Source organism: Pagrus major, chromosome 7, assembly GCF_040436345.1.
Source record: "Pagrus major chromosome 7, Pma_NU_1.0".
Lineage (NCBI taxonomy): Eukaryota > Metazoa > Chordata > Actinopteri > Spariformes > Sparidae > Pagrus > Pagrus major.
The window spans coordinates 8,095,024-8,120,928 of record NC_133221.1 but is presented as its reverse complement, the minus strand read 5'-3'; the positions used below and the strand labels follow the sequence as shown (position 1 = coordinate 8,120,928).

Genomic DNA, 25,905 nt, shown 5'->3' with positions numbered 1-25,905 from the left:
TTAATATCGTCATTTTCCATTTATTAAAAATGTATTTCAGTGGTTCCACACCTATTTGGCTCATGATCCCTATTAAAAACGTCTTTTTTGAATTAAGATATTAATGTCTCGTTGGAATTGACCCTTATTAAGTACACACTCACTTTTTTGACTACACTTGTGACAATTAGTTTTACTCTGATTGCCTGGCAGCTGACACCAGCTTTGACATACAAGTATCTGTGAGCTGCTACTTGCTTTTATATGCAGCAACAAAGTATGTGAGTTGAAATGCGAAGCAGCTGAGCCCATTTATTAAAAGGCTTTTCAATTTCTGTGATGCAGCGTACCTTGATCTAACCTCTGTTCTCTCTTTTTCTGGTCTCATGTAATGTCCTTGGATCCAAAGAGCACCTGTTTTTGATACCTGCGTTCCTGAAGTAGTACTCTTTAGTCTAAGGAGCACTATTTAATCTACTCTTTGTTGCTCTTTTTTATAAAAGCAAAAGTCTGGTTGGGGCCATGAGTTTTTAGCAGTACGATCAAAGAGGCATTTTCCTCTAATCTTCTCAGATGGTTTCAGTTAAATGACTGTTCAAGACCCAAAAGGCTAAAATGAATTAATATTTCACAAAAAAGGCAAAGATTAGAGAGAAGTCGACAAAATTAATAAAAATCTTTGAAGCAAAACTCGACCTCTAAGTTGGGTATCACTGAACTGAACTACTTACGAATCAGTCACAGGGGACATTTTTCTGCAAAATGGCTGCTTTTACTTTGACGCTTTACTTTCAATTTCCTAAAAAAATCCTTCTGTGCTTTTAATCAAGTGGGATTTTGATGCAGGACATTTATTTGTATTTGTATCGGTACCTTTACTTGAATAAAGGATGTGACACTTCTTCCACCACTGCTGATTAATAAGCCTTTCAAGCCTTTTGTTCAACATAATAAACCATGTCTCGTATGATGAATCATCCATCACATCTAAAGCAAACTGGAAAAACGTTTTTGCTTTTGCTGGCTCTTCCGCTCTGAGGTGAATTAAACACTTTCTGCTTCCTCGTCACAGGACTCCCTCAGTCTTTCCCCTCACCTCCCTGTGTGCATGCTTGCCTATCTGCTTACCTCTTTGGCTGCTCGACCTAAGGCGGCCTGACCTTCCTTTGGAGGTGATCCAGCAATCAATGAGGCCACAGCCCCACTGAGAGTTTAGCGCATACTAATCGTGCAAATGATTGATTAATTTGGGTATCAGAGACTGAAGCTATAGATAGAGGGACAATGCAGTATTTAGCTGCTGGCTACTGTGCCAGTGTCGGGCTTAACAGATCACATTTTCTACAGGCTGAAATACAATAAAATAACTGTGTAATACTCCACTTAAGATGCCACTAACAGCTGACTACCTCTTGGTTTTTCCTTCAGATCTGCAGTTATGACCTTGTTCACACATGCTGTCACACAGAGCAGGTTTAGCGATACTTGCCTGACAGTCCTGAGTCGTCCTCGCTGTTCTCAGCGTCCTCTGCAGCCTTCTCCAGGTTGCTGAGCGATTTGCTGCGTGTGCGGAAGTTTCTGAGCAGGTTGCGATGTTCCTGGTAGGTGACCGGGGGGCTCTCTGCGCTGATGTGGACCGGTCGAGGTGTGCCGTAGTAATTCCCTGAGACGGAGAAGGCCAAGAGAGAGGAGGTGTCTTGTGTTGAGGCATTAATTACTAAATAACATATGATTGTATATTTTCTCAAAACAAAACATCATAACTGATCTTGTAATTAAAGTGGATTTATTGAAGGATGTCTGGCTCTAGATGTTTTGAATGCTGATGTTTTGATAGTTCACGTCTCAGCAGTTTGTTATCCGTCGTCATTTTATTTGTTACATGTTTGATTTATGTCTGCAACTGTGCTGCCGCCTGTCTTGGCCATTTTTAATCCTAATGAAGAGACTTTTTTTCCTGATTAATTAAAAGTTAAATAAAATACAATTAAATAAAACTCTTTTATTTTCTTGTTCATGCCCACAGCGTGCCGCACCCCCGTGGGTTTACAAGACACCAAAAGCACTCGCAGTATGTAGTAATTGGGAAGAAATTTTAATGAGAGGAGAAAAATCTTCATTGATTGGCTTTCATGCTTAAACAAACCAAGTAAACAAACTCTCTTTGTTTTCATGACTGAATAAACAAACTGACCTTAAAGGACAAAACAATTTCACACTGTTTTACTTTTACTGTTTTACTTTATTATATTTGGCGGACCCTGCCACCTTTCTAGCTTCAACATTTTCCTCTGAGAACAGCTTGTTTACTCAGTTGTGGAAAGAAATAAACATTTCTGAGTTTGTATTATTACCTCATTAATATTGTAAATATTACTTTTCTGACTTTCTTTTCCAAAATTACAAAGTGCCCCTTCAAACATGATATTCTGCGTCCTCTCCAAGGCTCCCTTCCTGAAGCACAGCTCAGGTTTTTCATAATCATCCAGCTAATTGAAAGCAGCATAAATGGCGGACATTTTAGATAAAGTAAATCCCTAATGTCCTCGTAGACAGGACAGCAAAACAGAGAATGAAAGAGAAATTCCTGTCCTCCTTTGAAAGAGCATTAAACGTGCACGGTTAATGATAATGTAACTGAAAACCCAGGGATCTTTGCCTTTGGTTAAAATCCCACTTCATCTAAAGGCTTTTCTGTATTTTACATTCTTTATTTATTTTTATACTTCATTGTAATGATGCAAGATCTTACATACCTATGTATGTGATAATGACACACAACAATGATCATGAAGTGAATGAGGAAAGTAAAATAAGTTAGTATCTGTTCTTTATGAGACAATAAGCTTTTAGTTTAAACCGTGTGTCAACAGAACATTTTGCTCTTAATCTCACACATATCACAAAGTGACCTGATCTGGAAAATGAAAGACAAATCATCCAAACAGAAGAAGGATTTCAACTCATTAGCCCATGTGAGATGCCCCAATGAAATATCTTTGTAGTGAGCCTCTGATCAGACATCTTCATGTCCCATACCTCCACTGATGGCCATGCCCTGTGTTGTAATCACAATCTAGCGACATGAACCTAAATACAGTCTGTTAAAGCACAGTCTGCATGAACATGTTGATGAGGAGGTAAATAGGCATATGATTTCATGAGGTAAATAAAAGATTTCATATTCAGATATTCAGCAGCAGAATGGCTTCGTGTCATTATGGCACATATACGTACAGCAGACTTCATGTCTCTATGTTTGTGCATTATGTTTCCCCTGAGATCATCTATTGTATATGTTCCATATTCTCAGTTCGAGCCATCTGCTCCAGCTGCTAAATAAGAAATCAAATTACCTCCACCCCTCCATTTGGCTCACGGAGATCCAAATGGGTTGAGGGGGAAACATTAGATCGGTGAACTCAACAGCAAGGTTACCAGCCGTCACCATTTACTGCGTGCTCTGCAGGCAACTGCACGAAAAAAACCTGCCGAAGCTCCCCGATTGCTTCACAGCGGCGATTCGTCTGTCAATGTCACATGTAAGGCAAGTGAGGATGACATTTATTGCTCCCATTAAACTCTTATAAATTATGGATGCTAATGTATGGAGGCTTTTTAATCAGAGGCAGCACTCTGACCCTCACTGGGTGGGGGGGGGGGGGGGGGGGGGGGAGAGAGAGGAGTCTGCAGGGGAGATAAGAGCTGAGTTACACCTGATGGCATTAATGTGCATGAAGAGACGACTGTCCTCTTATAAACTGTGTTAACCTCATTTATCCCCATGAGTGTTTTTTATTGGTAGGGGTAAACTAAATAGGGAATAGTTTGATATTTTGGGAAATATGCTTTCCTGGTATGAGATCTTGGTTGTGCGGTAAAATAATGAAGCTACAGTCAGGAGTGAAACAGCCTGACTCGGTCTCAAGGTAACAAATACCACCTACCAGCACCTCTAAGCTCTAATTAACATGTTATGTCTTCCACACGTTCCACAACATGTCGTCCTTACACTGCAGTTTGTACATGTGAAACAAACAAGATATAATGTGTTGATTACTGTGCTTTAGAGGTGCTGGTAGGCAGTTTTTGTTACCTTTGAGAAAAGCTAGGTTTGCTGTTTACCCCTGTTTCCAATGCTAAGCTAGCCGACTGTTCATTTTTACCATACAGGCATCATGTTTCCTCTCTCTCAACTCTTTGCAAGGTTCACGGTATCCTTACTGTCACAGGGAAACTGGTTTGCAGCCAGGATCATACTAAAACACATAAACACTGGTGGACAACCGACAGACAAAAGGGCTTAGCGGTTCAGTAGGATGTCATTCAGCGTCCAATAAGCAATCTGTGCAAGTGAACAATCCACAGAAAACAGTTCAATACTATCTACTGTTTAACATGTAAATGGAGGCAGGCACAAAGTAAATCCTGTAACTCGTGGTCCTCACAACTGGCACTTTACAATCTCAACCTGAGGTTAACCGTTAACTATGTCTGACACGGGTGATCTTGGGAGGAGTAGCCTTCGCCCGACACCTGCTTGTGCAGCGGCCCGTGCTCATGGTTATGGGTGTGTGCTGCTTGAGTTGGTGTTATTTACACCATCTATCCGTCTTTGAGGTTGTCAGAGGAACAGACTGATTGAAGGAGCTGATTGCAGTAACCAGGCAGATCTTGAGCACCTGGGTCCAGTGCTCGGGGGGGATATAGAAGTCTCACATCCTCGCCAGTGCATGCACCCTTTTGTTTTGTTAAGTTATTGTTAGTCATCTTGCTGTTTACTGTTGAGTTCCCTATATTTGTTATAACAGATGACCTATGGCTCCATCTGTTATAACAGATAACCAGGCTATGACGCTCGACTCCTTCCTGAAATCTTACTTGCAACTTTAATAAAAGCTACCAACCTGTTTATGTTGGCCGCAGTCAAGTTTCCATACTAAGAAACAATGCAGAGCATTAAAACTGATTCAGTAAAACTTTTACAAAAGAGTTTATTTATCTCAGAGGAGACATTAAAAGACCACGAACGGTGTTGGATCTTTTTTGTCATGGAAGTTTATCAAGGACATTATCACAGTATTTCTCGCCATCCAAAAACTCAATACCAACACCTTTGATGGTGGTTAGTACAGGACAAGAGGGATTCTTTCTAAAATTCATTATCGTGTCGTTTTCACACATTTAATTGGAGGAAAAACTCACGCTCACACCAGGATACAAAGCCCTCAACCACAGGCGATGTTGCTACTCCCCTGTGGTCGATGAATGCAAAAAACAATCTACATTTCATGATGAATCACTGGATATTAAACTAATCCAACGTCTCACCTTTGAACTTTCCACTCTCAAGCAGCGCTCCCGACTCCTCCAAAGAGAAAAACTCCTCGATGGAGACGAAGTTGTAGTCTACCCCTGAGATTTCCCCGTCTCTGGGCTGTCTGGTCGTACCTGGGAGAGGGAGAGAGAGAGAAAACAGGAAATATTACGCCGATCATCAGAGAAATACTGCCGGCTCTAACGTGGATGATATGTCAATTAATCAAGGCCTCTCCTCTCATCAGGGGCCATAAATCCAGAATTCAGTGTTTAAACAAAACAACAATTCAGCAAACTATAAATAGTCCGAGCAATACATCAGTTTGACAAATTATATTGAAGTACTTCAACACACGTTAACAACCTAATGGGTCTGCTTTGGTTGTATTGAGGCTATAAACTATGCACTTTAATTAGAAGATTAATGATAATAACAATAAACAAGTGACCTCTTTAATTACGGCCGGTTCCAGGTCAACAAAGCATCCACCCACAAACCGAAACTTGCCCTTTGGTATGGAGAGCAGGATGACGATGGTACACATTTACCAGGGCCTCTTTGTTATGAACAGATCAATAAGGACAGAATTAAACATTAATGAGGCGCTGTGAAAGTCTTAAAGTCTTTCTATCACCATTGCAAAGATGGAGCACTCGGATGATCAATGGTCTGTCATCATAATTGATTCACATTGACCTTGGCCTGTGAGAGAGCAGTGAGTCCAGAGCAAAGCAAGGAAAAACATCCCGTCACTAAAGAATCACTGAGGAAAGTCTCTGTGTTTGCTGTGTTCTGACCTGACCGTTAAATACATGTGCAGGCATGTTTTTATAAGACTCGTTAAATAAATTCTGGTGGAACCATTTTTAATGTGCAAATTGAACCACAAGGCGCCTGTTCTGACCTTGAGACAAGTAATTCTTCTTCCGAGACATAATCACACCAAGCCCAAACTGAGGACGAATCTCATGTCCTTCTCCTGGAGGACCACATGTGATGTCAGTGAGGGGCCGACAGGAGGGAGTCACACCCAGCTACCCTATAAAACCCATGATTAATGTGCTGCTGTCCTGGGAGCAGCTCTTCCAGCCACAATGACACATGCAGGGCTGCACAGAGCATGCAAGCAAACACACACACACACGCAGACCCCCCCAAAAAAACGGCCGACTCACACACATATGCGCACAGACATTAGAGAGCATGAGGCAGCTCCATCAGCCTGACCTCTTCTTTATAGCACACAGTGTGTTTACTGTACAGTACATGTCCCCATCAGCCGCAGAGGATGAGGCACCGGCCTCATGATTTTGTGCTAGCAGTTATAACCGGCCAGCTGTACAGGCGTTTTTATATTTCCACCTGCTCTGATGCCTTTTATAACTGACCAATGCAAAAGCAATTTCCATGGCTTAAAGGATAAGTTCACCCAAAAATGAAAAATCAGTTGGTATCTTCTCACCCGCATGCCGATGGAAGGTCAAATGAAGTTTTGTGGTCCTCAAAACATTTGTGGAGCTTCACACCAGAACAGCGTTGCTTCGACACAACTGAAGTACATGGGGACTTGTTTTAAAACGTTTAAAACAACAATTTTATCTTTCTGTTGTTAGTTTTTTTTTTACATTTGAAAACAAGTCCAGCATAATACAAGACTCTGGAAGCCGCGAGATCCTAAATTAACTTGAAAATACATTATTTATGCCCTTGACGCGTAGTCTAGCACTTCAGACAGGTTGCATGATAACACTGTTAGTTTAGCAGCTGCGGTGAAGATTTCAGCTTTAGGAAGAGTGTTAAGAATTATTTTTTTATGGAGCCATTTTATGTTTTTCTGTCAGTTGTCTTTACCTTTGAAAACAAGTCCTCATCTACTTCAGTTGTTTAGAAGAATGCTGCAACACTGTTTTGCTGTGAATCTCCAGAAATGTTTTGTGGACTACCAAACTTCAGCCAACTTTCCATCTGCATTGAGGTGAGTAGGTAATGACTGGGTGAGCGTACCCTTAAAGATGACAAAGGTATGCACACCAACCTACCAAAATCACTATGAACAGTATACGTACTGTATGTGTTAACTAATAAATATTTTTATTGCTGGTAAATCTTGATAAATCAATTAATATTTACGTCATAAAGTGTCATAAAATAGTGAAAAAAGCTGGACTCACCGAGTGGATTACAAATGACATACGTAAACACACTTGATCATCTAAATTGTTGCTGACTCATTTTCTGTTGAGGGACTAATTGATTGACAGACTAATCGTTTCAGCTCTTGTTTACTTTTCCTTTCTCGTGCCTTGTGCTTCTGAGGGAAGAGACATCTTTCTCCAGAGAAGTTTGACCCCTCTCTTCCCGGCTCATTAGGAAACTGTCTTGTGGGATGACAAAAGGCTGACGTGATTGGCCATCATTACAGCTCGCCCCAGCTCCACCTGCTGCTCCTCTATAATGTATTCAATCCATCTAGGCGCTTTTTACCACTTTGTGCTACACTGCACCAGGGCTGTGTTTGCATCTCTGGTCACCAAACCTGCACAAATGAACTGAACACACCCATGTGTGCTTGCAGAAGAAATTAGAGGTTTTTGTGTCTAATAAAAGATCTGCTAGCAAATCTCCTGATGACATCTGATGTGTGCGTAATTCTTCTGCTCCCCTCAGGACACACAGTATCTCTCCAGCTGATAAGGTGGGAGGCAGAGATTCATTATCCATGCACCCTCCTAGGAAATATATATGACATGTCAGCGGGAGGACAGGATGGATTATTGACATCTTCTTCCCTGCCCGTCCCTGTAGGCGCCGCGTTCTGATCCCCCGGGAGAAGGGTGAGATAGGGATTGAAGAGGTAATTACACAGAACTCTGTATCAACACCCAGAGAGGAGCTGTCTGTCAAGATCATCGCACACAAATAGCTAACAATGAATCGTGCAGTTGAAAAAGGCCACAGCCTGACGACGCTGGAGCGAGCGTATTAGAATAACTAAATGATGATGTTTCTTATCTCTGACTCACTCTGAAGACAATTAGAAAAGTCTTTTATGGAGAGAGCCAGCCTCGAAACCATGACATTGGCTCTGAATCATCCAAGGGCATATGTGAAAATGGTTAGTGTGATTATACAAATATGGATGGGACAGCTTAGGAGGGTAATGTGAGGTCTGCAAAACCTGCACAAAGAACAAAACGGCACGAAAGAGACAACAAAAAGGATCGTTTTCATACTCGTGAACATAAAAACTGTTTGTCTTGCTGGACTGACCGTACAATATAGACATTAACCTGCTCCCCAAAGGCTATACAGTAAGCATCCGAGCAAAACAGAGCCATTAGGCTGCATCAGCCCCTCCTCCACGTTGGCACCGATAGACATTTGCTTTTAATTTAATTCCCCCCTCTAGATTATTGATACAGTGGCCCGCATTCACTTAATTCTGTCATTCATTTCCATTTTTATGCACTGCCCTCCTGTCTGGGCCTTTGTAATGATATTTCTTGCATCAGTGCCAGCTCCAACATCAGAGAACATTGTCTCATCACGAGGATTCAGGGATTGAGATACTCTCTAAATAGCACAGCGGTACTTAGCCACAGTTTCAGAGGAAGAAATGAAAAAGATCCAAATCAAAACGGAGGCCTCGTCTTAGTATCTCTGTATCCTTACAGTAAGAAAGGGTTTAAAATATCAAATATGGATCAACGGCTAATTAATCCTTATCCGAGGTCATTCAAAGTTCTAATAACTGACAGAAGAAAAACAAACAGGAGGAACATACATATGGTCCTGAAGGGGGCCACAATGAGCCACTGATAAACTCCTCGGCTTTAGGTTCCTGTTACATTAAGCCTCCTCGATGGATCAAACAACAAAAAGGAAGAAAAATTCTGGCCTGAAATATGACGTGATGGTTTCCAAGCCGTGTCGGGATCAGGATAGCATGCGTCTGTTGGTATCGACACGAGAACAACAGCATCTTAGTGTGTCATCTCCAGCAGATCAGAGGATTACACACCCGGGGGCAGAGCCTGCCTTATTGTCACTCTTACTATAAGAAAGCACTTGGAGAGGGGAAGTTGTTGCAAAAGTTTGCCACCGTTGTATAGGATTGTAATAGATTACATTATCATAGGAGCAATTTCTACAACGTTCCCTGACCAAACATCAAATTATCTAATTTTGTATATGACAATCCTCCTTTATCCATTCTGTTCTCTTTATCCATTTCCCAAAATGGCTAAAAGCACTAATCTTTATTTGGACGATTCACTTCCTGAGCAGCTGCTTGTTGATGTAACAGGATGCACACATGCATGGCTAAGTAATGAGAAGCTTGATATGCATAAAACAACAATTATACTATAATATAAATATGCATGTATACTATGAGAGACAGTTTTATCTTTCTTGCATCACCCAGGGAGTTCTGACCTATGCCTTTCTCTGTCAGCGAGTGGGTTGTACGGCACGTTGACAGACTGCCCCGCGTGACCTACTTCCTGGACTAAAGGAGAGATTAGCAGCAACTCCACACAGCCACAGCAAGGTTAAGACTACACACACACAAGGTGGTCCGTCTCCTCCACACGACCGCCCGAACAAGAAAAAAAGAGAAGTGGACCAACGCAAGTCGGAAAATTAAATTGAAAAACAGACCTTCCTCCGAGAACCCTGCACGGCAGCTATATCCCCTTCCCACTGACGTCATATCATAGAGGATTAAGATAGCAACAGATGCACTACAACTAGCTGCCTTTGGCTGCCATTGTGCATGATTTTATTCATAAGCATCAAAATGAAACTGCTCATGGAGACTACAGACCTTTTACTCAAGGGATCCTGCGAAAACTGCACTAGATAGAAACAATAGAGTGACTCCTACCATCACATTTAATGCCATCTTACCACCACCCAAACAAAGTAATACCCTGGAGCAGAGGGGTGAGGACTGCCACTGAGGATAAACCTTAGTGTTGTCACAATACAGACAGTTGCTATGGAAATGTCCAAACTGATTGCACTTAATCTAAGATATTTTAGTCTTACTTCAGTGCCTGAGTTTTTTAATCATGTCGTTAAATCAACCAGTTCTGCTTGCATACACTGACAGAAGGAAGTGTGGAAAGAGTTCTGTAGGCTTAAACACCAATTAACACCAAGATATTCACATGATGGCAACCAGGAGAGGTGTTTTTGAAGAATTAATGAGGTCAGTAACTAAAGAGAGGTACGCCTGGATAGATTAAGTATGAGCATGCTGGGAAAAAAATATATATCCGGGCTTAAAGACCTGCACAAGGCAAAGACATACAAAGACAAGGTGAAGATGTAGAGGGCAAGAAGAGAAGCACAAAATGGGACTCACAAGGTACAGCGCGGAGGTAGAGGTTCTCTCGTATGACCTGCTGAAGTTGGCTGTCCACTGAGCCGGGTGTGAAGCACTTACTCAGATACAACCTGAGATCCTTGCACAATGTGGAGCCTGAGGGAAGGACAAAGATACAAGTGTGGCAGGGAGAGGCAAAAGCAGGGAGAGAGAGAGACATAAAGAAAAATCAGCTCAGTAAGCACATCGATGATGTATATTTACTCCAAGATTTGTTTGTAGCCCGTCAGATAGAGACAGAAATTTATTCAAAGTACTAATCTTTACTGCTGCTGCCAGGCCTGATTTAACACCATCATTTTACAACCTAGACGTCCACATTCACTCCCACTGATCTCTCTATATCACCTCACATAGATCCTGAGTATCAAATGTGTTTTCCGAAAATCCCTCATGCATATATAACAACCTACTGAGGTTAATTGCTGCAGACACAACAGTTGAGGTTGTCACCAGGGGAGGCCGAGCTGATCATCTGGGCTCAGCTTCCTCTCTCTGATCTCTTAATATCATCTCAAGTGCTTTACGGCCTCTGATGACAGGTCACTTGCTGTTATGGATTGGCTGAGAGCATCTCCAGCTTGTCACTCTGACAGACGACCACTCCGTCGGTGCTGCTCCTACAGGCTGCCGCCCAGCTATCCGCCCCCGTCTCCCCCACCTACCCCCCGACCGTCTGTTACAGCGGTTCCGCCCAGCAGCAGACTGAATTTGCTCTGCGCTATTAAAAAACGTCACAGTGGTGTAACTTTGTTAGCAGAGGCAGTCAACTGCGCATGCATATGACTGGCCACATATGGCTGCTGCCCGTAAAGAGAAATTAATCTAGCCAGCTGGCTTTTGGGAGAAATGACGGGCTTTGTTCATCATGTTATGAAACAGCTGCTACTTTTTAAAATAATCAGACCTCAACATCAGCTCTCTGAATGAATACATATACTATATATATCCTGCATTTGTTTTTCAAGAGTGAGCTGACAGGGCGGATTAAATATTGTTACAGTAACAGATGGACCCATATGTAATTTCAGAACAAGAATTGATTAATAGTCATCGAGGAGACTGAAAAACAATATATGGAACTGATTTACATTTGCAGTAAAACATTTAAATCTTAAAAAATTACAACATTTTCTGCTACTTTATACTTCCATTCCACTACATTTATTCATTAACTTTAGCTACCAGTTACTTTGCCGTTTCAGTTTCTTCAATGTTGATAGGCTATTTACTTGTGACGTGTAACCAATCAGATGGTGTCGTGAGTTAGACCTCAGAGTGGTGACTACAGACAGAGAGGGATGCTGTGTCAGAGCCAAAGTAGCACATTTTTAAATGTATTTATTTTATCGCAATCGGGCTAAAGAAACACCAGTGATAATCAAAAAAATGCTCAGTATCAGCCCCGATAAATCGACCAGGCCGATAATCAGTCTATGACTTGTTACAATGCGCCCAACACAAACATAAAAATGCGAGTGACAAACAAATGAGTGAACACAATATCCATCTAAATTGCAGCACAAGATCAGGGTAGGCCTGGGCAATATATCGATATTATAACCTTATCGTGATATCGTCTTAGATATTAGATACCGTTATATCACGATATGACATCAGTGTTTTTTTCCTGGTTTTAAAGGCTGCCTTAGAGTAAAGCAATGTCATTTTTCTTAACCTACCACTTAGTCATTAATCCACATTACAGATGATTATTTACCAAAACTGTCATTGCGTTAATATTTTGTGATAGTAGTCATCCCTACAATATTGTCGCAATATCAAGGTATTTGGTGAAAAATATAAACTTGCCATCCAGTCCAAGAATTAATGAAGAGCTTTAGAGGAGATTTTAAAATATCGACATATATACAGTATTGTGTATTTCTACACAAACTATTTCTACTAAAACTATTATGGTATTAGTGCCGACAGTTACTCGATTTTTAGGGCCGATGCTGAAACCGATATTATGGAATAAATATTTTGATTTTGATACATTGGCCGATAAACACACATCTCTTTTGCAATTATCCTTAAAATGTAGATAACATAGGCAGGATATTTTACAATTCACCAATAAACTGTCTAAAATGACACCAGGGCACTGAAACAGAAAACTTCACTGAGACTTGAATAATATCAAATGACTTCAAGAATCTTTATGTCTGCTGTGGGGCAATAGTGGCTGATGATAAAAAAAAAAAAACGCTTATGACGCATGTGCAATTTTCTAAAATGATTTCACACAGACCAAGAGGACTATTTTCTCCTATGTTTCTTTTAAAATGTACTTAAATTCCCCTGTAGTAATAAACTCTGACAATTTCAGGCCCTTGTGTAGATCCCAGGAGGAAAGATTGAGCCGATCTCTTGCACACTGTGCAAACATGTCCCATACAGGCTACCATCAAGGCAGTCAGATGTCAAGGTTAATAGCAATTCTAAGAAGAGAAACTATTCTAGGGCTCTGCTGTCAGAAACCACTGAAGGAAACTTTGATTTATAAACATTTCATGAATAGATTATATCACTACTCTTTGTTGTTGCCCCTGGAGCACCAGTAACAGTACTAAAACCTTTAAGCTGCTGGCTGCCTCTGAGGAGAGGACCCTGGTGTCCTGTATTTTGAGGACTGCAGCAGAGGGAGTTGTAGTAGTACTGGGAGGCGTAGGAGGAGGTGTGGTACAGCAGCCCGTCGTATCAGCTCATCCATCACTGTCCACACTACACGCAGTCAAGCTGCCCAGGAAGGACCAGGCAGCCCTCAGGAATGATAATGGATCGACCAGCGGCGGAGGGACTGGGAGCAAAGGTCCCCTTTTACACCCCTGCGGCCAAATCAGCTATCAATCTGGCGGGCAAGGCCATCGGGAGCTGTGGTCAGGTGTCACTCTGGTGACATATCGCCCCGTTCAGAGCCAACAAAGACATCCGTTACCCCAGCCCCCTGCTCTAAACATCAAGGCCTCTTGCCGGTAACAGACGGCTATATCGCCACACTCCTGTCATGTGTCATCCGTAAATTTGACCTCCTGCCCACACATTGAGCAATCGCCTTGACATATCCAGACTAATTGACACGTGCAAATTAGCGTCAGGCTGCAGATTTGGCTTGTGAGAGTCAGAGGAGGGTTGTTGAGCAAAGACTGTTGTGGATGACAGCTTGTACGCCAGCGTGACAGACTGTTTGTGCTCTGATGAAGTAAGTGCAATGATGTGCAACATAAACAGCAACAAGTTCAGGAGAGAATTAAAGATTGGATGCATTACACTGGGCTGGGTATAATACATAAATGCCTTGCAGTCTGTGTTCACACCTTGACTGTGTGGTGATTATTTACACATCCACCAAAACAAAGAGCTGCAGGGTGAGTTATCGAGGGGTGAGTTATCGTGCTGAGTCATACCTGGCGACACAGTTTTGATGCGGATAGGATGGGGGCAGGAGTTGAGGACACCACGAACATCTCCTAATGTCATCCCTAAAACAGGTGTACCCCCGATCTCTAGGATGATATCGCCCACTGTGAGTCCGCCCCCCGGAGCCGCCGTGACAAAAGGAAACTCTCCATAGTCTGCTCCTCCACCAATGGCGATCCCCAGCTCCCCCGACGATCCCAGCAAAGGGACGAAGCTGTCCTGCACCTTGGAGCGCCAGTGCAGCTTCTTCACCGCTGTCTTAGACATGGCAAATGAGCTGAGGAGGAAAGGGAACAGGATCGGAGGGTGAGCAGAAGGTGTGAGACAAGAAAGAAAGAAAGTGTCAATTACATAACAAGCTGGGGAATGATCCTGTGACTTCACGCAGAAGGTTATTTTGTTATTTAACCTTTGTCAGCTGTCAGTGTCTGAGGCCTGGGGAGTTGCAGTGTTTCACATCAGAATGTGTAAAAAGACATGAATAATTCCAACTTCATAAGTGTGGATATTTTCTCTGAGGAGTCAGGAATAGCACAGCATGGGAACTGTGTCTTTGTTTAATGCAAACACACTTCAGCAACGTTCATGACGTTTCCTCATGGTCATCACGTTTGCTGCAGGCTGACGTTATGTTTTCATGTAAACACACAAGATAAGTGTTTGTGGACATTCCAGTCGCATGGGAAAATCTAGTTTGTGTTCGTTGAAGGTACGGGTCATTGAACGCTTTGGCAGGAAAGCTAAGAACCTGTAGCTGCAGTTGAACACTGGGTCCCAACGTTGTTTTTGTAGCTACAGTGATGCATGATGCTTTCACACAAATATAGATTTTTCAGTACAATGATTAATTACCCTTTTTTATTTCCATACTGCATTCTCCAGGACACATCCTCCTACTGTCTGCTCAGTCACAGCATGTAAAGACACGTTCTGCGTACTGACGAAAGCTATAGGTTCAGATAAGGTGGCCGGTCTTAGGGCAAAGCTGTATTGGAAATAACGTGTAAGATGTTTCCTGGGGAGCAGCTGTGTGTGCGTGAGTGTGGGCTGAGGATGTAGCTGACATGGTGAAGATTTGTTTGAGTCGACAGTGACTTGACAGCTGTGACGTCCGGGGAGAGCGAACCTCTGACATTATCAGAGCAGCACTGTCACCTTGACACACAGGACAACAGAGATAGGTAGGGGAGCAGAATCCAAAAGACAAGCATGCCATGGAGATTATATAACAGAGAAAGCTCGGTATTAAAGGAATAGTTTGGCATAGTGGGGAACATGTCTGTCCGCTTTTTTGATATGAGTTTGATGATGATTGCTACCACTGATGTCTGTCGGTTAAAATAAAACTGGAGTTTGGAGACTTTTAGTTTACCTTAACATAGCGACTCACATAGTGACTAGGGAAAACCAAGCCCCCAGGATCAGCGCTGGGCTTTGAAGCCATTTGGTCCAATAACATTTGGAAAGTAAAGAAGAGCCGCACCGGTAAAATGTTTCATTCCTGTTCAAGTTAAGGGTGGGCTAAACTCGAAATTAGCCCCTCCACTGGCATAAGTCTGGAACTGCAGTTTTATGGCGCTACTGCATCGGCTTCATTTTAAAGCCCCGAAGTTGCTGCTTGGTTATGTTCAGGAAGCTAGACTGATTGGAGATTGTTTCTTAATACACATAATGTTACTATTGGCTAGCTGTTTCACCCTCGCCTCAGGTCTTTATGCTAAGCTAAGCTAACTGTCTTGTGGTTGCAGGTGTAAGATTGGTGTCAATCTTCTCTTCTAAATCTGGGCACCAACTCAAACCTATTTTTAAAAATGTCAAATGATTCCTTTAATCGAACTTTGGAACATATTTTGCTTAAACAAACCTGCTTAAACACAATATTCTTAATGGACCAGTCTGATCTCCAGCTCCATTGCGGTCAGGACATTAGCAATTAACATCGTTCCGCCAAGATCCAATCCTCTTAAGAGACTGTGTGACTATGATGACCAGTGTCGGCTGGGTGGGGATAACACGCCTAGGGTCTCCCTGAGTGCGCCACCAAGCCCAGTCTTAGCGGGGGCACCCTGGGTCCCTCGGTCCAGCAGGCCTAATAAGACCGCTTTAAAGAGTGAGAGAAGGACAGGATATAACTAATCCTTTCCACTTGACTGGTCATTCGACAGGCAGATCGGACAGAAATCCTCTCCCTCCATCCTCTCTCGGCCAAGAGAGAGGGTCCCTGGTGTTGTTTTCTTTACACAGAGACAGACAGATGAGGAGGATGAAGGCAAAGAGTGAGAGATTAGAAGATAAGAAGCAGAAACAGGGTGAGAATGAAATGTGTTACTATGAAATACATTCAGATTATAAGTGTTTTTTTTGTCTCACACTCTGAGAGAGAAGAGATAAAGAGAAAGTACAGAGGTCAGATGGAGATGGAGAGGCGCCACACAGCCTGAGGTTAGCGTAGGACTCACTTGTTTGACCTTACAGGACTCCAACTCAGGCGACATGAGTCAGAGTTTGGGGGAACGGGCGTGCTGGTCGTCACAACATCAAGAACCCAAAAACACACAACTTGCATTGCAGTCCTGGTTGAAAGGGAATGATTGTCACCGCTTTTCTTGCATAATTAAACAAAATGCAATCAAAGAAGAAGTGCCATTTACTCCTGCATGGTTCCACCTGAAATTGTCACCTCCAGCCCTGCCAAACAGTGGCCCCAGTCCCTCCCCCTCCGCCCCGCTGTGAAACCTTCTGCAGCTCCATTCTCGACCTGCTTTTCCCAAAGCCAGCCAGCCATCCGCCCACACAGAAAAACCCAGAAATACAACTTGCATTAAGCGTGTCGTGAGAAGACAATAAAAACAGAAGCATCAACTTTTCCCCCATCTAATCATACACAGTATATTCCCATGTGCATCAATCCTAAATAATAAATCTATAAGCCGTTAGTCTCTTTGTGCTCCGTCTAAATATTTCTCAGAATTTCACAGCAGTTGGCGGTAATGATTAAAATCCTGGAAATGAAACATCTGATTGGTCGGGGGGTATTATCCTATTCTGGTGGGCCTTCACTGTCGCACTGTGTCTACATTATGCGCATGGAGGCAGAGTGTGCCGCCCGGGCTGTAGCTGTTGTCTTGACCTCCCGCGTCTGATGGGGGTTTAATGAGCCACAGCCTGTCAGGTCCGCTGAAGCCTGGACACGTCCCGCCGCAGACACACCCTGACACTGCTTTGCTCTCACTCTGCTGTTAGTGTTGATGCTACAAACCGGCCCTGCGCGCTCGTCTTACTGTGTTCACTTAAAACACTGTGCTATTTGCCATGGAGGCTGCAGAGGAATGTACTGCCTGTGACAGTTGTGCAATTCTGTGTAATTCAGTGGATTAAATTAAGTAACAGGTAATTAAAAATCTGCAAAGAATATAATTGTTATGTAACGTTGGCTGGATTTGGTTTTGGAACAATTTAAGCTGTCATGACAATGCTAATATGCAGGTATGTTTAGCGTGTTCGCCATCTTAATTTAGCGCCTGGGTCTTCAGCAGGGGCTCTGTGACCCCTAGCGGGTCCCCCAGAGTTACTGCCCCAGGGGCCACCACATTATTGCTTAGTAATATTTGAAAGTTAAATGTTTATCAAAATACTTCTTAACATGAATCCAACATATTATACACAAACATAAATTCCTTTTAAAAAAAAAAAACATTTAATTTACACAGCATCAGCAATGATCCATGATTGATTACATATTATTGAAACATTTTGGCCAGTTATCTGTATTATTATCCCAAGTGTACTGACATTTACGTGAGCCACGATGGATCGTTTTGAAACTCCGACATCCCCTCCACCTCAGAAACCACTGCTGAAAATGTAGAGGCTAACGTGACTAGCATTAGCCATGCTACAACTAAAAAACTCATGGTGGTACTGGAGGAAAACTCTGGTGATGATGGACAGACCGATATTCCGATTCCTTGAGCCCTCATGCCTGCTAGCATGGCTAAAAGCAGCATTTATATTACTCCAGATGAATAACATAGAGCCAACAATATAACTACTAGAGGACACAGTATACGGATTCAAGGATATCTAACCCTATAAAAAGAATGCTCAAGTGAGATTTCTGACCTTTGGGTCAGGAAAGAGCTGACCATTACATATCCAGTTTCACTGACTTCCTCTCCAGCAGCGACCTGCCCAGGATCTCTACAGCTTGCAACTTCGGCCCTCCAGTGTAATTTCAAACCACAGCGATCCGTCAATGGCAAAACACACATCCTCTTGACTTTCGAGGCTATTCTTAGAGGATGTCTTTTTTATTTTCTCACCATATTTGTTGGAATCAGATGGTAAGTACTCAAGGCTATCATGACCTGGTGTGTAGTATAAACAGCTGCGCCGCACAGTGTTTTCTGGTGTGCTTTGTAGCCCCTGAATACTCACGCTCATTTATTGTTACCGTTTCATCTTTTTCTGCTAAAATAGAGGCAAACTGTAATTTTAGCTTCATCTCAACAAACTTAATACACCGACTGCTGTGCTGTAATAATACCTTATGGTGCAGAGGTGCTAAAATCCCAGGTCCTAAGCTATTAAATTCTTCCCAGTGATTAGTTTAAAAAAAACAGCTGGCAGCTCGTAGTCATAGAACAAAACGTCTTTATTACAGGACAAATTAACTGAGCAGTTATTTCAGGTTGGATCTCGAGGGTGTTAATTTATTTAAGTTACACAGATGAGCTTTGCCACAGAGCTCAATAATTCAAAGTCAACTTAAAGGAACGCATCAAGGACACGAGGGAATAGCACTGACATTGGGGCGGAGAGCGTCTTGTAAGACCTTGAGGAGAAAAAGGGGGTGTGAGCAAAACACATCAATTAGACCAAGTGAATAATTTAATTGGCAAAAGCTAAACAACAACATCTTGTCTCGACAGATTTATCCAGCAGGGCGAGGTCCAGGGTGCACACGCTTCCATTTTGAAACAGCACTTAAAGACAATTCTTCAACCACACGACCATTAGCCGTGACGTTCACCTTCATTTCGGCAGCTCCACACCTTTTCTAACATTCCCCTTGTATCAATAACGTCAGTGAGGCTCTCCGGTCTCTCGGTGTCTGTCAGCTCTCGTGATTCTCCCCATGTTCCTGATGTCTATCTAGATGCCGGCCCTCATCCCCATCAAAGCCGTCTCTCAGCTGGTAGATCGCTCTCTGACATAATCGGCTTTGACCACGGCGAAGTTTGTGAAACTTCTGCAAAGACATGAAACTTTTACACAATCCGCCCCTTCGCAGTGAGATGGTGCTCTAATTTAACCCCGGTTCATCTAATTCTACATGTTCATGTCACTGAGCAGCTTTTCTGCACTACATGAGTCGGCTTGCTCTCATAAAAGCTTCTGTTGGTTCGACTTGGTGGAGCCACGCTCGCTCTGTTGTCCGCACTCTGTTTCCGCTCTAAATGAGGTCTACGATAATGAAATTAGCCTGTTCAATTAGCTCAGCTAGAATGCTCTATGAATTTATGTAACGTTACTTGGTATCTTATGCATGCTCACTGAAAGTTCAAGGCAGTGAATAGTTGTCTTTTCCTAAATGTGAATTTCTGAGAATATTGATGGACTGGCTGTTTGTTTTGTCAGCCAGGATGTGACCAGAATGCCTAACCCGCTCCAATCACTGGTCTCCCTGCAGGCACTTGTGAGTAAACAACTGAAGAGACTCGAGGTTCTTTATAAGTCTGCATACGCCAGACCAGAGTCAGCACGACGGATGGTTACATAATAAAGATACTGACCATGTGCACTCAGATGTCAACACGCAGTGGACAGCGTGACAATAACACCAGAGCTGAAGTCATTTTGTTAATTGCTCATTAGTGGAGCCACAGAAGATTAAAGGGTAACTTCACCAACTTTACACATCAAAGTGTGTTTGTTTAGAGGTCTCGGGGAGTTCTACTACATATGTGAAAAAGTAATATAAAGCCTTTATGTGGCTCCAGAGGAAGCTGCATGTAATTGATGAATTACCTCCAGTGATGATAGCATTGTGGGTAATGTAGGCACCAGGTTGTGAAAATGAAGAAGAATGCGTGGAATAAAAAAGGTGAAATCTCTGGTTGTTATTTTACTGTCAATAATGAGTCAAACAGTGTCCGACAAGTGGACTGCTTTTCAAAGGTACCTACATTACCCACAATGCAATTTAGCCACTGAGTGACATCACTGGAGGCAATTCATCAGATTACATGAAGCTTTATGATGTTTTTGTTCACGTTTGCAGTAATTGTCACCTGTAAACACACTTTAATGTGTGAAGTTGGTGGAAGTACCCTTTAACCGGCAACGATTTGGATAAGCGATCATTAAAAAAGGAAAATTACAAAATATCTCCTGGTTCAAACTAGTTTCTCAAATGTGAGCTTTTGCTGCTCTTCTTTCTTGATACTGTAAAATGAATGAGGGCAGCAACTATTAAATATTTTCATTATTGATCAATATGCTGGTTATATTTCCAATTAATCAGTTTATTTGTGAAGTCCACAAAATGTATTTAAAGTCCAAAACTCAAAAATATTCAATAAACTCCTGAAAAGCTGGAACCTGCAGTCGCTTAACATTTTTATACTTGACAAATGACAGGACGGTTGATTGATTAACAAGATAGCCAACTGCTGATTACTCCCCTGTTGATTGACTTATCGACTAATCGACTTAATTGCAAATGTTTTGGCCTGTTGATCAATTTTATAATGCTATGTTGAGCTCTTGGAACTTGGCAGTAATCAACATAAGAAGAGACAGCAATCAGCAAGGCTGTTGTCAGTGTTAATGTGAATAACCGATAAATAAAAATGTATATTGTGAAAACTGTCCATCATAATTTTTTATAGTTCAAAGTTTCATCTTTATACGTCCAGATTTTAAGTTTAATGTCTCATAAGACAGAAGAAAACAGCAAATCCTCAACAAAATTGATCAGCTGGATGTTTAAAAATGATTGAATAGATGAACAATCAAAATAGTTGCAGATTCATTTTTGGTCAATTAACTGATCAGTTCAGCTTTTTTAATATACTGTACAAAACTGCTTCAATCTAAGCTGAACATCATCACATCTTCAAGCACTTCCACTGATTATATCAAAAAACAGAAATGACGTAATGAAAATCCTCGTCTGTCTGACTCTGCCGTGTAGTTGGGGGTATTTAGTGCAAAGTGCAGGCGGATGAGGAAAACAAGCCCTTCATATGAACCCATCCAACACATGGAGCACTGAGCTCATCTCTTCACTCCAACCTGTGGTGAGGCACGCTGCTCCTAATCTTACAGCATCCTCCCATGGGTGGTGGTGCTGCTGGAGGTCAAACAAGTAAGGCATCTTAAATAACCGGTGACCTTAAACTCATCCAAACTAACAGACCGGTGAAGTGGCAGACAGTGGCTCCGACTTTCTCGACTTTCTCCGTCTCATCTGACATCTGTGCCCTGACCTCTCCCGACGAACATTTACACCAAACCGCGCAGGCGACATGGGGTGCCCGCTAAAGCTCCGTGATGCTCACTCGCTTTCAAATCTAGGGCACGGGACTGCTCGACACAAAACAGACAGCAGTGGCAGATTTAAAAATAAAAGATTAAATGCTTGTGGATTGAAAAAAAAAAAACACAAAATATCTCCCTCTGTCACACACACACAGACACACACACACACGCATGGAAACTATTTGCTCTTTTACACACTCGGTACATGAAAAAGCTGATAAGGAAACATGGGATGAAAAGGACATTCACTGTTCTCGGCACGCCATCTATAAATCCAAAACCTATTCCAGTGTGTGATGTTATTAAAGCTGCTCTTGTGTGCATTCAAAGGGACTTAGTGTAAGATTAAATAAATCTATCGAGCAGTGAAGTGACATCCATGCACACGAGCGCACCTTACAGTGATGCTCCCTTTGGGGAATCGGTATCTTTAACGTCACAGGATCAAGGTCATGGCAGGGGGTGCATCATTGGGGCATGTTGTGTGTACACTCTGCTCTTCTGAGGAGTACCACTGTAACAACAGGTCCTCTTACTCAATCTGCCAGGATGCATTACAGCCCTCGCCGCAATCAGAGATGAGCCCTCATCAGGAAGAGAGAGCAGTTTAATTAAACGGAGGGGATCAGCTTCTCAACAAAGATGATGGATAAGAGAGACGCAGAAGCTGGGAGAAATTAGGGAAATTAAAACAGAGGACGGAAAATAGAGCCGATGCCAGCCTGAGAGGAAAACGGAGAAGAAAAAAAAAGTAGTGGAATCAACACAGAGGAGGGTGCGGTAACCTTATGAAAGAGCGGCTGAAATCGTAATAACAAAATGAATTATTCATGAGGAGGAGGAGGGAAGGTTCAGTCCACTATAATGAGCATTTTTGTGAGGTCGCAGCTTGGTAACCTAAGCAGGCCTTCAACTGTGTGTGTGTGTGTGAGAGAGAGAGATACTGCTGATTCAGTAGGGATGGGTGAAGGTGACCCTCGCCTGCTCCTGCTGCCTGTCTCACCACCTGATATTGATCCCAGTTGTCCAACTCCGATCTGACTCAAGGATACATGGATTCATTGCCTTCTTGACATTTCGAATATGGCACTGTGTAAATTGTAACTCCACACACACTATCATTGATTAGTTATTGATTCGCTACCTCAGTCAGAGTCTAACCACTTAACGGCGGCTTAGCCAACCCCAAATTGAATCTCACTGTAGGGGCACGAGTCGTGTGGCTCCAGCATGGGAATGTTGTTGTTGTTGTTGAAATTTTATATCAGACTCCACATGAACTGTTGAGGACTAAGAATAGAGCAGGGCTACAACTGCAGAATCCAAATGCAGTGGCTGGGAGCAAAGGTTTGGACCACAGATGGGAGAATATGCCTGCGTAGCCCTGCCCTGTCAAGGGTAAACTGCCTTGCACACACACACACACACAACACAACATACAGCCCACACACATACACACACATAGTTGTTTTCACCACACCTTAAAACAGCAGCATGAATATGCATGATGCCGAAGGACACAGGAGGTACATAATTAGACAATCAACAACTCCCAGATGACATGCATTACTACGACAGAGGAGAAATGCACCTCGCTTCATCCTCCCTTCTTGTTAGCAGAGCGAGAGCGAAGTCATGTTCCTACGTCGACATGCATTTCCACTTACTGCCGGTTAAAACTTGGGCTGAGGACTGAGGGGGAAATGTAGAATAAAACCAAAAGGCCTTCAGTTAAAGTGCAAAACAGGTGTCGGGGCCCATACATGACCAGACTGAGGACAAACAGACCAGCATGTGTGGACAGTCAAACACCACATGTCTCCTCTTCTCTTCTCTTCTCTTCTCTTCTCCAGCAAATTAATGATTCATAATCGTAACAGCGTAACCTTGACTGCTCTCCAAACCCAGAGCAACGCACAGTATTCAGCCAGGGTCACACATCCAACACTTCAGAACAAGTATGGAGCAGGGGACACACCCAACAGCAGCAACACACGCACACACACACACAGAGCTGCCAGGCACTCGTGCACACATGCATGCACACACACCTGAAAGACAGAGTAGGCTACAATCTGCCAGTCAGTCTGATGGGAAAATGGACACAGGTGCAGTGGACATGGATGTCAGGTGTCAAAAAAAGTTAGAAAAAAATGACAAAAAAAGGGTCTAAACAAACTTTTTAAAGCTAGTCCAGGGTTAATACACACACACACACACACACACACACACACACACGATCACACCTGCTGTCAACAAATCTAAACTTCATTTGTCAAAAATGACTCCTATCCCTCAGATCTGCCTCCATCAACACAAACCCACATCCTTCACTCCCTCTCACTGACTAGTTTACATGCACACACTCTCTCTCTCTCACACACACACACACACACACCCATCCTCTCCCTCTCTCTCACACACACACACACAATTGGATTACACACAACACATTCTCAAATTTCTCACATTTAGGCAAAAAAAAAAAAATACTGACCTGCCTTGTCGCTGACACACACACATTCTCTTCAAGCAGTTGAGCCTTTCAAAGAGGATCCGTTTGAACGCGTCTATATACATTGACCCGACTGAGGTTTCAGGAGCACACCTGCACTTTGTTTTTAAATAAATACGGGTTGCTCGGGTTTTAGGCAGCAGCTGCCCGGTGTATGTATGTATGTATGTATGTATGTATGTATGTGTGTGCACGCGCGCGTATGTGCGTGCGTGTGTGTGTGTGATGATGGAAAAGCAACGTGGGGATGCAGTGATGAGTGTGTGAAAGTCTGAGGCGATGTGCACGGCTGACGGGATATTTGGACAGTGATGCTCTGAGAGCTGTGGTGATCTTGTAGAGAGAGGAGAGAGCGAGAGAGGAGAGGAGAGAGAGGGGACACACACGCACGCACACACACACATACACACTATCGGGCAAATCTGACAGCGTCCGCTTATAAATTTAGCAGCTGCTGCACTGCTATAGGCAAAAAAAAACCAACGTGGATGGATGGATGGCTGGATGTCAGTGGTCCAAACGCGCTGTTTTAACTTGGGAGTCTGTGCAGGACTTTAATCTGACGTTTCTTACCTTCATGTTCGCTTTCTCTCCCCCCACCACCGGCAAATCCTCCCTCCTCCTCTCCAGGCTCCGTTCAGCAGATCGTGCAGGTTAATTAATCACACGCAAACATTTCCTCGGTTGAGTCTGTCACAGCAATCAAAAAGGACGAGCGTCGGTTGCGTCTGTGTGACCGGCCGGAGGTGCCACTGAACTGGAGCCGCGGTGCAATCAGGGCGCGGAGTGTCAATTGCCGAAGATTAGATTAGATTAAGGCAGAGCTGAGCTCGTCTGGTAGAAAGTGCCATCGGGATAATGTTCCTGCGTCCCAGAGCCACTTTTGAAGGGAAGAAACAGTGACTAAAAGAGGCTAAATGAGGAGGTTATGTTAAGTTAAGGAGCACCGTGGGGAGGGAATAAAAGAGTTAAAAGTACCGCCCCTTATTATTCTCAGTCTCTCTGTACCTGCATCAGCAGCATCACTTTTCGCTTACGAGTTATAACCAGGATTTAAAGGCGTGAGAACCGGATCATAACGTGGGGTTTTCAAGCCTGATATTAAACCAGTGGCATTTAGATAGAGTAATGAATCTTAATCTTATACATCGTAAACTTTTATGAGTGGTAAAGGTTTGTTTTTTTATCTCTGCAATGTTATCCTTATGGATTATCTTTGTAAACCGCTAATTCTAATTTTATTTTTACTTTGTGCACTTCTCTGTTTTTAGTTTTAATCTGTATTCTCTCTTTCTCACCCTTTTAATAGTTTTATTTTCCCCTTTCTATTATTTTTTTAATGGATAACTGTAGTCTATGCACTGGATAGTACACAGATCAAGCCCTTCTGAGGGTTTTTTGCACCTCTCCATCACATCTTTTGTTGCTCATGTGTGTATTAATGTGTATTATTTGTATATGTGTAAACCAATAAAAACAAAAAACAAAATAAAGCCTCGTAGGGAAAATAGGTCTTTTAAACAAATGTAATATGATCACACAATGTAAATGTTTGATGCATTTTGACTATTTAATCCACAAAATTAAGTGCCTTTAATTATTATCACGAATAAATAGATTGTCGTATCTTATTTGTAAACTGTTTGTGTCCTGCCTGTCTCTCTTTCTCTTCTCTGCGAAATTATAATAATTTTTTAGCTGAATGTGCGCGACGAGGCTGCGCGGTCCTTT

The 25,905-nt window shown here is 42.6% G+C and overlaps 1 protein-coding gene across 1 annotated transcript in view; it reads right to left on the bottom strand.

Moving 5' to 3' along the window:
- magixb (MAGI family member, X-linked b) overlaps positions 1-24,239 on the bottom strand; it is a 42,909-nt gene extending 18,670 nt beyond the window's left edge. Inside the window, exons 1-5 of the mRNA XM_073471020.1 lie at positions 24,157-24,239; positions 14,102-14,391; positions 10,671-10,787; positions 5,311-5,430; positions 1,469-1,642 (exon numbers count right to left, since the gene is read on the bottom strand). Of these exons, the coding sequence (XP_073327121.1) occupies positions 1,469-1,642; positions 5,311-5,430; positions 10,671-10,787; positions 14,102-14,391; positions 24,157-24,239 (784 nt within the window). The remainder of the gene's footprint in view (positions 1-1,468; positions 1,643-5,310; positions 5,431-10,670; positions 10,788-14,101; positions 14,392-24,156) is intronic.
- Positions 24,240-25,905: the final 1,666 nt, after the last annotated feature.